The sequence below is a fragment of the Vipera berus genome (genome assembly GCF_964194415.1).
Source record: "Vipera berus genome assembly, chromosome: 6".
In the NCBI taxonomy this organism is placed as follows: Eukaryota; Metazoa; Chordata; class Lepidosauria; order Squamata; family Viperidae; genus Vipera; species Vipera berus.
In genome coordinates, this window is record NC_138208.1 from 60,935,477 (window position 1) to 60,947,667 (window position 12,191).

The following is a 12,191-nucleotide window of genomic DNA, read 5'->3' on the forward strand; positions in this document are numbered from 1 at the left end:
CTTTGCAAGACGCATCACCATGGGTGTGGAGAAGAATATCCTTGCGCAGGGTTGCTAAGGGTGAAACTTTTCATTTACTTTGCTCACTTTGGGCCAGGGAGAGGGTGGCTTCAGGCTTCCCGCGGAGGGAGGAAAGTAAGGAAGAAGGGGGCTCCCCAATCAATATCCTCTCACCCCACTTCTAATTTGGCCTATAGAGGGGGGAGAAGTTATCGAAATAGCATCCGTACAGCTTAAAAATACATATCAAATATACCACATCAGCGCTTTGTGAAAAAGAAACTCCCTAAAAAATATCTGGAAAGAAAAAGAAGCCACCAAACCACCTTTCCTGGTGCTGAGAAAAAAAAAGGAAAAAGGAAAAAAGTAAGTAAATGCTTATGGCTAGACAGGGACAGGGTGGGCATAATGGAACTGTCTCCCTAGTTATACTATTTACATTTCTGTGTGAAGAATGCCTTTTTGATCAAGTTAGCCGTCTCCCTTTCCTATTCAAGCTTGCTTTTCTCTGCTGCTCCTTTAAAGGACGATTTAATCGGAGCCTCCTTCAGAAAACGCCGCTCTTCCAAGTCGGGTTCTGAGAAGTCATATCGGGGGTTCCTTCTCCGCCCCCCCCTTCCCTGGGGGAGAACGGGCTCTGCCTTTACAAGGAAACCTTTCCTTCTGGTAATATTGTTTCCCTTAGAACCGGCAACATTGCTGATAGTATTAGTTTGAAGGACGAAGTCTGAAAGCCGTTTGGCTTGAACGATTGAAAATACTCCAGTTCACCATTTTGTCTTCGTTCATTTTATTGGAATCGTGATCCGACTATTAAAAGAAATCCCTGTAAAACGGATTTTGGTTGAAAGAAAATACTGCGGACGAGCCTGTATTCTTCGCTTTTTCTTCTAAGGAGATAAAAATGGTAGTAGCAAAGAATGGAGGGGGTAGAGCGAAGGGGGTACAATGGAAAGTCGGGGGGGGTCGAGGTAGGGAGTTTTATTTCGTTCCATTTAGCTTAATCCGGATCAAGTAGCCAAGGCGGCTTTGTCTGAAAAGTGGTTCCATCCCTTTTATACTCGAATTTTCTCTTCCCCCCCCCCCGCCTCATGATTTCGTATGTCACAGACACAGACCTAATGGAAAAAAAATAAAGATGCCGGTTCCCCACCCTCTACCTCCGTCCGAAGGCTTAAGAGGGGTAATTCTCCCTTCTCAGTAGTTTTTCAAAAAGGCGAGCCGGGGAGGCTCAGTCAAATGAAATAGCTGTAATAGTCCCCGCAACAATACTTAATGGATATCAAAAACGCACTTTCTGGCTTCCATCGATTCCCTGTTCGTGAGGTAAATTAGACTCGGCATTTTCTTTTGGGCCACAAAGAGATCCTGCGGCCTAATCAGCGCCTCGGAAGCCGCGCAACCCGAGAGAAGCGGGGATGACCTTCTCAAGCCCCGGAGGGAGCTAGAGGGTAGCCGGTTGAGCAGGCTGGCAAAGAAAACTCGGCCAGTCTTCCGAAACGAGTTGGGATGTCCCGGGTTTCTTCCAGGCAAAGGTCAGGACTCAATAACCTTCACTCAGGTTCGTTCTCTGTTAAAGACTTTTTTTCCCCTTCGGTGGGCTTTGAAGGCCTGTTTATACGATTCTCCTTAACGAGCACGAGAGGGATTAGGGCCACAAGTGTACCTCGACACTTCCATGGGCGAAATGAAAGCCTCCGCCGAGAGGGCCCGGCAAAAATAGCTCTTTTGCTCTGTGGTGGCTTCTCTTCCCCGAGGACGGCATTTTGGGAAGGCTAGATCTCAAGACTTACCCTCCCTCCGCATGTAAAAGCTTGGGGGGAGAGGGGTGTCTTAGGAAAAGGGTCCCTCCTGAGGCTTACTTCCAGGTAGGCAGGATTACGCTGGGTGTTGGGTAGATCTCTTACAGGTCTCCAGCAAAGGAGGAATGAAAGGTTAGGGTCGGGGGAGTGCTTTGCCAAGTGCTTGATATTTCCTCAGACGGCCTCCTCCTGCTCCGTATGCTTTTCCGCACACAGTAGAGAAAGAGGGCGAGAAGAAATCGGTGATTTTAGCTGAAATGCGAAACGGAAAGGGGGAGGGGGGGGTTGAGCAATAGAGCGCAAAGAGCGCATGCGCCATGGAAAATTTTACACGGCTTAGCTGAGCAGGCGCTCGTCTGGGCCAGCTTTGGCGCAAAGCAAATGGAGAAGGGTAGCTAAAAGACAAAGTAGGTCACTTACTCGGGCGTTCCATTTTGTGACAGATGCTGAATTCATGAGGTAGGACGGCTTCGGAGACGCCCGAATTGGGAGGAGGCCAAGGAACTGTTCGCAGAGGTAGGGTCTTTAGGGAGGCTTCATGAGCGAATGTTGGCAACTGCGCTGAAGGAGGTCGGGGGAGGGTCTGCAGGCAAGCCGCCAGAGACCTTTCGGGAGAGGAGGCTCCCTCCGGAGAAAACAGTACCAACTTTGCACATGTGCGGAGGCTTAGGAACGAGGTGATTTGTCTATATAACCCTACGGGGGCAACGAATTTCGGCAAAAGAAATACTAGGTTGGGCGAGAACGTTTCTAGGATTCGCCCCTCTGTTCTTAGTCTTTAAAGCAGGATACTTGAGTTTCTGTAAACAGCGGATTGGTGTGAGGAGTCGGTTGAACTAATGCTCTGTTGTGTTTAGATGTCTGTCTCCTGTAAGTATATGTAACAGGTTATTAATCAGAAATTCTGATTTTTTTAATTGGTTAGTATAGCTTTTATTTTTTGAAAGTATTTCTGATCATCTAAGAACTTTTTTAAAAAGTTGTCTAATATTCTGTGTTTAAAGTATTTTAGTCAATACTCTATGACTAGGCAATAATGCACTCCTCCCAAAGAAATAGCTATAGTTTTAACTGTTTATATGCAAAATCATTGAGTAATAACATGGAGATTGTTATTTAATTTGTTGTCTCATGGATATAATTGCCACATGCAGCATAAATTGCAATTATCTTTTATATTCTCAAGATAATTGGCTATTCTGAAATAACTTGGATCTTATTACTGAAGCTCTATAGAAAAAACCCAAAAATTTAATTCTTTTATTAGTCTCTGAAGTCTCACTTGTCTCCAAATTAACAGTCTTTAAGAATTAAGGAATTCTAATGAATGCAAATTTACTTTGCTAATTTTTCAATACTCTCTCAACTTGCTGTACCAAATTTGGAGGGTTCTTTTGCATTTAATTTTTTTTGTTCTGATTCTATAATTTGAATATACTAAAATATATAATGTGGGGGATCCTTTAAAATATTTCTTGGTACTTTTAGTCTGATGAGAAACTACATTCTATACAAGAAAATCCAAAGCAAAATAAAACATTTTTGAATAGAAACATAATGCCAAGTGACTTGGGCTGATCTGACTGGCTGTCTTTCTGTTACTTGATCTAATTACTATTAATAGATCATTGTGTAGGTCATTATTATTTCTTGGGTTTGAAAACCGTCAGATTGAAAAAGACTGAGCAGTTTACAGTTTTTAAAAGAATATATACTTTTTTAAAAAAGACACATAACATGTCCACATTAGAATAAAACAGATTTTTTTATTTTATTTATTATTTATTATTTATTTTTATTACATTTATATCTCGCCCTTCTCCGAAGACTCAGGGCGGCTTACAAGCTTAGCAGTAGATCCAAATGTTGTTGTGTCATTATATTTATTTAGCAGTAAGCCCTTTTGAATATGGAGGACCTATTTATTCAGATGTGAACTCACGGTGCTTTGCATCCTGTCCTTGAGAAAGTGGCAAATAATAGTATTTTCTGAATAATCTTTTTCTTTTTGTATGTTTCTTTAGGATGATAGACAGGATAAATCTTTAGTCATAAATTGTGGCCTAAAAATAAAAAAACGTTTACAGTCATAAGTTACTTTCCTAAATGTTCTGGTTTCTCAAAACAATTTCACAGGACACAGATTCAAACCATTTTGTATACTTCAGCTGGTGTGTTAGTTGATCTTGCCTCCCAAGTTTAATAGGCATATTCAATTAGCTTTGGTACAGCTTATCATAGTCTAGTTGCTCCTGAAGTACAAACTCTAAGATCTTGGGTTCTGCTATCAGAAATAATTTCATGGCTATCCCCATTCAGTTGGAATTATTTTAGAAGAAGCTTCTGTATTGGTTGCAGTAACAATACAGGTAGTCCTCAACTTACAACCGTCCACTTAGTGACTAAAATTACAACGGCACTGAAAAAGTTGACATGACCATTTTTCATACTTAGACTGTTATAGCCTCCAGTGGTCACATGATCAAAAAATGGGGCAAAATTCACTTAACTGTCTTGCTTAAAAGTGGAAATTTTGGGGTCAATTGTAGTCATAAGTCAAGGGTTACCTGTACGCTTGAATAGAATTTTTAAAATCTTGTATATATGCTCCCATTTACATTTTGATGCAAAGCTCTGCTTTATATTTTAAGAGATTTGCTGGGTTAAAACAAAGACCTGTTTTTTCTAATATCTTAATTTCCCACAATGACTTAACTAGATACCTATGGAAAGTCCACAAACAGGACATGAGGGCGGCCCTCTTCTCATTGGTTCACAGCAGCTGATAATCAGAGGTATGCTTCATGTTAACCTGGAGATAGCAAAGTAACCTCAATTTAATAGCCATTTATCATTTTATATTCCCTTTGATGATCTCTAGGTTTTAATCCTTTAATTATTGGAAGAGGAGGATATATTGCCAGTCTTTCTATCTCTTTCCAACAAATGTACAGTTCCCATACATATCTGCTCCATAAATACCAGAAGGTCAAAATGAAAGGAATGACACTGGAACATGCATCCTTATCTATTTTTCACAAATTGAACTGACATTTGAAAGGTGCTGTCTCAGATTACTATTTTGTGGGAAATTCCATAGTTTAATTACTGTAAGAGATGATGGTTTATTAAATATATCACCTTATGTCCTTTTGCCACACAATATGCTTTCAAGTATTGGAACACAAATGCACTTGCAATTAGAAATGGCAGGTATGCTGGCACAGATGTCTAAGAATGAGGCTGTGACTGAAAAAAGATTATACCGTAATTTTTCTTCCTATTCCTCAATTGAATGCTATTCTAGTCCCAGGTTTCCAGTGGGCTCCTAGCTTCTGAATATCAAATAGTATATCAGAAAAAATACTTGCCATAAAGCACCATATTTTGTAGCGCATCATTGAACTTCAACTCTAATATCATTTTTTGAATATTTTATGGATCCAAAACAGGCTGCTGACTAAGATGCCAATTAAAAACTAGATCTGTTACATTGCAGGTAAATTGGTGATACTTACAATCCTCAATTTAAATAATCTTACAGACCTTTTCTAGGCACTTAAGAGTATAATTGGGTAGAGTAAAACAATGTCGATTGAAGTATTATTGAGAGACACAGCAAATCATTTGGTAGTGTAAGCCCCCTATAAAGGAGAAGTTTGGTTTAAAGAAATTTTTAAACTGGTCCGCATGCCACACAGAAACCATTAAAAACATTAGATACTTGCATCTTTAAAAATGACAGTTTAATTGAACATTCCTGGGGCCAGAAGATACTTGTTAATTCCTCTCCAATATTTTTTGTTCATATGAAATGATGCTAAGGAAAGAAAGTTTCAAATATTTAATTGTTTGCTATTAGAACAACAGGGATGGAAGATATCACAATTTGTTTCTCAGTTTATCTCCTTAAATGTATTGAACTGCTATATCTAGTAGCTTAAAATGAAATTTAAATGTAACTTTCGACTGTTACATTTAGTGTCAGAAACTCAGGAGGCAGGTCTATCAACATCATAAATTGGGTGGTTGTGGTAAATGTGCTTATTTATATCATTTACATCTGTATAGAACAGACTGTTCCAATCTTAAATACTGTGAGTGTCTGAAGATACCAAATATCTAAATAGATAGATCACAGTAGAGTCATTGGGTGTCATGTGACATACAAGTTTAACATTTTATTGTTATTATAATATAAAACTTGATGTTTCTACGCTATTTTGAAGAAAAAGAGAAATCTGGCAAAAACTTACAAAATGAAATTAAGCAATTCAGTATTTATATTTCTTATTTCTTAACTGCTCATCTCTCTCAGAAGTGCTCTGGGCAGTGTACAGTGTAATAAATGCAGATCAAATATAGCATGTATATAGGCTAAGATACATATTTCTTGGAAGCAATAGTTATGAGATTTCTTGGAAGCAATAGTTGTGAAAAGGATTTTGATATTGTACTCAAATCCAGATTGAGTTATTTATTGAGAAGATTTATATGGCTGCCCACTCACTCAGTGACTCTGGGCGGCTTACAAATAATAGTGATTACATGACTAGAGCTATAGTTTTCAAATCATGAGAAACAGCATTTCCCAATTCTTTTCTGTGCAAATCAACTCTTACCTGCAAGACTTGCATATATTTCTCGGAACTGCATTTTAAGAAGTATACAAGTAAACTGGAATGTGTTCAAATGAGGTAAAACAATGCAATTAATGTTGTGGAAAACAAGTCATCAAAAATATGGCGGATGCATAGCCAGTGTGGATCGTAGATTTGAACTAAATCACTTTAAAGGCTCTTTTCAGTATAGTAATGCTATATATTCACACATGCATATATAAATATATAGATTTGCATATACATAATGTGTAGGCACTCTAAAACTTTACTCAGTATGCTGTGCTATGTTAAATTTCTATTAGAGGACATGGCAATATTGTATATTATAATCAACTCATTTTCTTTTACAGATGCCCTGGTTTTCAAAATCTCAAATAAATAAAACTTGGCACATGAGAAAATGTGACTTGAATTTTTTTGTTAACTTAACGTTGGAGACAGCCCAATAGAAAAAAGAAATTGTAGTGCCAGTTTATACACTCAAGACAATAGTATGTACTTTCTGGTTTCCAAATCACTTTATGTCCCAGATCAGAAAATCTGTAAAATTTATTTAACAAATCTGTACATTTGATTCAAAAATAAACAGTGGAATTCCTTAGTATTTTAAAATCCCATGTAGAACTTGATTTGTCCACCATAACAATCGCTCTGAAATTACATACTATTTAATATGTAGCAATTGCTTTAGTTAATTTTTGAACTGTTTTAAAACAGAACTATTGCTCTGCCATAATATTAAATATACCATATTTATTCCTTTCCTTCCTTTTCTCTTTTTTCAGGATTGTTTGGAGCCAAAATCCATTTATGGTTGTATCCTTTGTCTATTTTTAATATACTGCCCTAATTTGCTTGCTGTAAAGGGAGTATGCATCTAGAGATCAGAGTTGCTCAGAACTTCATCATCTCATATCTGTACAACAAGCTTCCACGGAGGCGAGCTGACTTGTTTGGTGAAGAGCTAGAGAGGCTGCTAAAAAAGAAATATGAAGGTCACTGGTATCCAGAGAAACCTCTGAAAGGTTCTGGCTACCGTTGTGTTCACATTGGAGAAACTGTGGACCCCGTAGTGGAAATGGCAGCTAAGAGGAGTGGACTTGCTGTAGAGGATGTGCGAGCCAATGTCCCTGAAGAACTCAGTGTTTGGATTGATCCCTTTGAGGTCTCTTACCAAATTGGTGAGAAAGGGTCAGTCAAGGTCCTCTATCTGGATGACAGTGAGGGCTGCAGTGCAGTTGAGTTGGACAAGGAGATCAAGAGCAGTTTCAATCCTGATGCACAGGTGTTTGTACCTATTGGAAGCCAGGACAATTCCTTGTCTAATTCTCCATCTCCATCTTTTGGTCAGTCACCTAGCCCTACGTTCATCCCACGATCTGCTCAGCCAATTACTTTTACCACTGCTACATTTGCTGCCACAAAGTTTGGCTCAACTAAGATGAAGAAAGGTGGAGGAGCTGGAGCAAGCACCAATGGTACAGGTGTTCCACAGCAGCCACAACGTTCGGTCCGTTCACCCACCAATAGTCTGCTGAAGCACAAAGGCCTTTCCCTGTCTATGCATTCTCTGAACTTCATCGGGGGCAGCCCAGCCCCCCAGTCTCAACTCTCCCCCAATGCCAAGGAGTTTGTTTACAATGGTGGATCACCAGGAACCAGCAGCCTCTTCTTTGATAGCGTAGCCACTGAAAACCAGGCTGGTGGCATTCCTCCTGCATCACAGTTCAGTGGCAGTAATGGCAGCAGCTTTGACATGGCTCAGGTTTTTGGTGGAAGCACCAACAGCCTTTTTCTGGAGAAGACACCCTTTGTGGAAGGACTCAGCTACAATCTGAATGCCATGCAGTATCCCAGTCAGTCGTTCCAGCCAGTGGTTTTGGCCAACTGACCACCATACGAGTATTCTGGGGAAAACCACTTCCAAAAAAAAAAAACCCTGAGAGAAAAAAAATTAAGAAATATTTGAAATCTTATAAATATAACTTCTTGGAAAGAGATGAACCCTAACCTATTCTGTCATGCCAGGGAGCGCTGCTGAAGCACTGATTCTTTTTAAAACTTATATTCTATGCTCTTTCCTACCCATTGTTGTATGTTTAATGAAAGAGGCTATCCTTGGCCCAGCAGTGGTTGGAACCAGAGTTACTTTATTTAATCTCCCATGCTGCTCATTGGAACTGGTCCTCAAGTATGCTTGCTGTAAGGGTGGCCTTGTTCAGGTGCTGTCATGTTCATCATACCCAGATGTCTTGAATTTTCTCAGTTTTTCAAGTGGCCTATGGTAGGGATGGGAAATGATTGAATACCTCTGGTCATGTAAACATCTCAAGCACTTCCCGAGGAGACTTAACGTTTGTTTTCATATGAGCGGCATAGATGGTGGGATAAATTAGTTAAAATTTCTTAGAACTCAGATTTTATAATCCTAGAACAGAAAACAAAGTTTATCTTATGCTAACTGGTGATGACAGGGTCTTGAAGTGAAAATATTGTTTCCCTGGAAATTCCTCTATGTAGAGGATAATGTAACATCTGGGACAGTATTTTGCCACAGGCTTCCTACAAGCCTCTTTTCTTCTCTAGTCTTAAAAGCTAGACTGTGGTGGATTTTAGGAAAGCTCAGTCCCATTTGCTAATAATATGACATAAATAGAACTCTATGTGAACCTGTGAAAAAAAATTATCCTTGTATATTGCACTCATTCAAGAGTACGTGTGAATGTTGGTTTTCTGGTGTTTTGTGCCTGAGCAACATCTGTTGATGTTTCTCTGGATTAATCAGTTGGAAATTTTTCCAGGTTCTGAGCTCTTCTGATTGATAGCTGACCATTTGGTTACTAGTTCTCATGGAAAAGATGGTTCTCCTACTTTCAAATATTATAAGCACTACTTTTGACAGGGATGAAGGAGTTAAGTGTGTAGGCTACTCTCTGAATGGATGGTAAGAGAGTTTGCACTTTGAATTTCACATTTCCTAGGACTTTTGACCAAAAATATTACATTTTTTCATTGGAATCAGGTGTTCTTGTGTGGAAGAGCACCTTGCATACCTGTTCCAGCTTAAAGTTGTTCCATCTCAAGGCTCTGCATCAGGGATGAAGTGGGCTTGCCATAGAATATCCAAGTGAACTGAATGTGAAGAAAGTGTTCATTGATAGAAATATACTGTCGTTTCCTTATTATTGTTGGAGAGCTAGGAATCCCAATAGTATTCTGTGTTTCTCCTTTTTTTCAGCTGGAGAGGATTCCAGGAAGAAATAGACAATAGTGGCCTTCTAATGTTCAGTTTTTTTTGCAAACCAATTGACAAAATTTGCCTTAGATAGGAAACCTTCCCCATCTATGCCTTATGGAATGATTATGAGTCCCAGAATTTACTTAACTATGGTAATAAGTAAGCAATCTCTTTAAGTAGTTAACTGAGGGAGCAGTGAAGATAGGAAGAGGAAACTGATTGTGTATCCTAGTTAGACAGCTTTACATCCTCTGTGCTCACTTCTACAGCTCAGTTTGGGTTGCATTAAATCTTGCTTCTGCAACTTCTCTGGCAAAGTCTTGTCAAATAGATAAGATAAAATATGTTCTTCTACAGCTTGACCTTTTAAGTTCCCCTCCCCACTCCCTGAACCTACATTAAGGATTCCTTGCTAGAATACATATGAGCCTTAACTTCCAGTTGCACCTATCCTCCAGAGAAGGGTAACTATTTTTAATGTGGTAAATATCATGGGTTTAGTTATGGGAAATGTTTCCTGCCTAGGCATATTGTGGGATTGATCTGTAAGATATTTTAACATGCCCCTAAAGTGAGTCCTTTCTTTGCTTCCTCCCCTTTCGTGGGACAAGGAAAGAGGACTCTAAAAGTATATTGAACACTCTGCCTGTTTTTTCATGCACTCAGTGGATGAAGAGGGAAAGTGCACAGTAATGAAAAGGTGAAACTACACAGGGCTGAAACTTAAAACCTGAACAAGACTATTACAGATTGTTCAGCTTTATGCTTGTTCATGCTTTCCCCTAAAAGTACCACTGCCACCCACTTGCCCCTGTGGAATGTATTGTAATGTAGACTGCTTAGTTATTACACTGGACTTGAACCACATCTTCCTCCCTGGTAGAGACTATCCACCTAGCGTAATCTCCTCTGTTTATTCCTGTAGCAGAGAAAGATGCCACAAACCTGCTTTTAGGGATTATATGCATACCCTTCTAAGGTTTAGAATAAATAGGGAGGAAGTCTCACTAGCACCTGCAATTTGTGATGTTTGACACTGCAATGTTTGACACTGCTTTATTATACTCGCTTTTGGAAAAGAAGTCTACATGCACAAAGGAAGAAAGCGGGAGGGACCAACCTCTATTTCCTAAAGGAACACATAACTGTGCTTCAGAAGCATTTCCAGTGCTGACAACAATGAAACTCGCGGCCTCTTTTTTGGTCTTCTTGTCTCAAGAGTTGGATGTTTGGCTTCAATTTTATTTTTAAGACCTGCACTAATTTACCTGGTTTCATAGGAAGAAAAAAATAATTTTTTTTAACTTTTATTTTTATGGGTTTGTGTTAATTTTTTGTTGTCTGTTTATATTGAATAATTTGCTACATTTGTAAAATGTAAGAGGTATATATAATATATGTATATTTCTAACGTACAAAAATGAAACTTTTCTTTTCAAAAATTTTTCTTAGAGGAGAGAAAAATATTTTTTCAGGAAAATTTTAAAAAAGCAGCAGTGAAAGCTCCTTTTTCCATTGCTTCCCTCCTTCCTGACCCTTTTTGAAGAGTGAATCAATAACGTGATCTAAAGTGGACGGATGAACACAAAGAGGACATAATTATGTATGTTTTTTAATGCAGAGGTCCATGCTGTTCTTGTTCGTCTCTTTGGTTTTCTTGTTTTTGTTCTGTTTTTTACAGGCAGAGGGCCATTGAGTAGGGATTCAGAGGGGGTGGGTTTCTTTTTTCTTTTTTTTCTCTAGCAAAGGAGGAATACAATCAGCGTTTTGTATTCAGAATGTTGTGCAATATTTTGGAACAGGACATTGGCATGTCTAAAGATTTAGTTAAAAACAACAAAGGTTGATCAAATTGTACAGTTTCTATTGTTCCAGATTTTTTTAAGTTTGTATTAAAAGCATGATACATAATAGCTTCTTGTCCTGTTGTTTGTACAAGCTCATAATGTTTTAAGGATGAAGAACAAGAATTTCTTTTTGGATTTGAAAATAGACATGGTTCCACATAGTGCTGTGGTATACAGGATGGTGGGAAGCTGGGGGGGGGAAACCTGGCTCTTTTTTCTGAGATATTCCCCAGAATAAATGAGGTCTAGTTTTAATATCCCCAAGTTGGACATATTTCTGTTAATTAGGCTAAAATTTATTTATTTATTTATTTAGATTTATATACCGCCCTTTCCCGAAGGACTCAGGGCGGTTTACAGGATATTTAAAAGAAAATCAATACAAAAGTTAAAAACAAATTAAAAAAGATTAAATGAGAGCCTGAGAAAAATAAAAACCCAGTTAAAATTAAAAAATTCTCAGCCTGGGCCAGAGAGCTCGAAGAGCCAGGTCTTCAGGTCCCGGCGGAATGAATGGAGGTTGGGGGCAGTCCTAAGCTCCGCGGGCAGCTGGTTCCAAAGGGCAGGCATGCCCACTGAGAAGGCCCTACCCTTGGGTGTTACCCGCCGGCAATCTTTAACCGGCGGCACCCTGAGAAGACCCTGTGGGAGCGCACTGGACGAAGGGAGCTTGATGCTGGCA

At 39.0% G+C, this 12,191-nt stretch overlaps 1 protein-coding gene and 1 long non-coding RNA gene across 7 annotated transcripts; one reads left to right on the forward strand and one right to left on the reverse strand.

Annotated features, from left to right (window-relative positions):
- Positions 1-11,575, forward strand: TOB2 (transducer of ERBB2, 2). 6 transcript variants are annotated; one of them, XM_081331997.1, is made up of 4 exons: positions 1-366; positions 2,246-2,479; positions 4,522-4,597; positions 7,210-11,575. In XM_081331997.1, the coding sequence occupies exon 4, from the start codon at positions 7,296-7,298 to the stop codon at positions 8,313-8,315; it is 1,020 nt and encodes a 339-aa protein (XP_081188123.1). In that variant the 5' UTR covers positions 1-366; positions 2,246-2,479; positions 4,522-4,597; positions 7,210-7,295; the 3' UTR covers positions 8,316-11,575. The 6 variants fall into 6 exon arrangements, with proteins under 6 accessions (XP_081188123.1, XP_081188126.1, XP_081188121.1 ...); XM_081331995.1 differs by having other exon boundaries at positions 2-366; positions 2,246-2,318; XM_081332000.1 differs by lacking the exon at positions 4,522-4,597 and having other exon boundaries at positions 2,246-2,318.
- On the reverse strand, positions 2,582-4,604 carry LOC308670477. The gene is made up of 3 exons (XR_014027017.1): positions 4,526-4,604; positions 3,745-3,865; positions 2,582-2,670 (listed from the first exon to the last, which is right to left on the reverse strand). It is a non-coding gene; the product is annotated as an uncharacterized lncRNA (long non-coding RNA).
- Positions 11,576-12,191: the final 616 nt, after the last annotated feature.

Coding starts and splice junctions, on each gene's coding strand:
- TOB2 (XM_081331997.1), top strand. CDS start 7,296: ATGCATCTAGAGATCAGAGTTGCTCAGAACTTCATCATCTCATATCTG.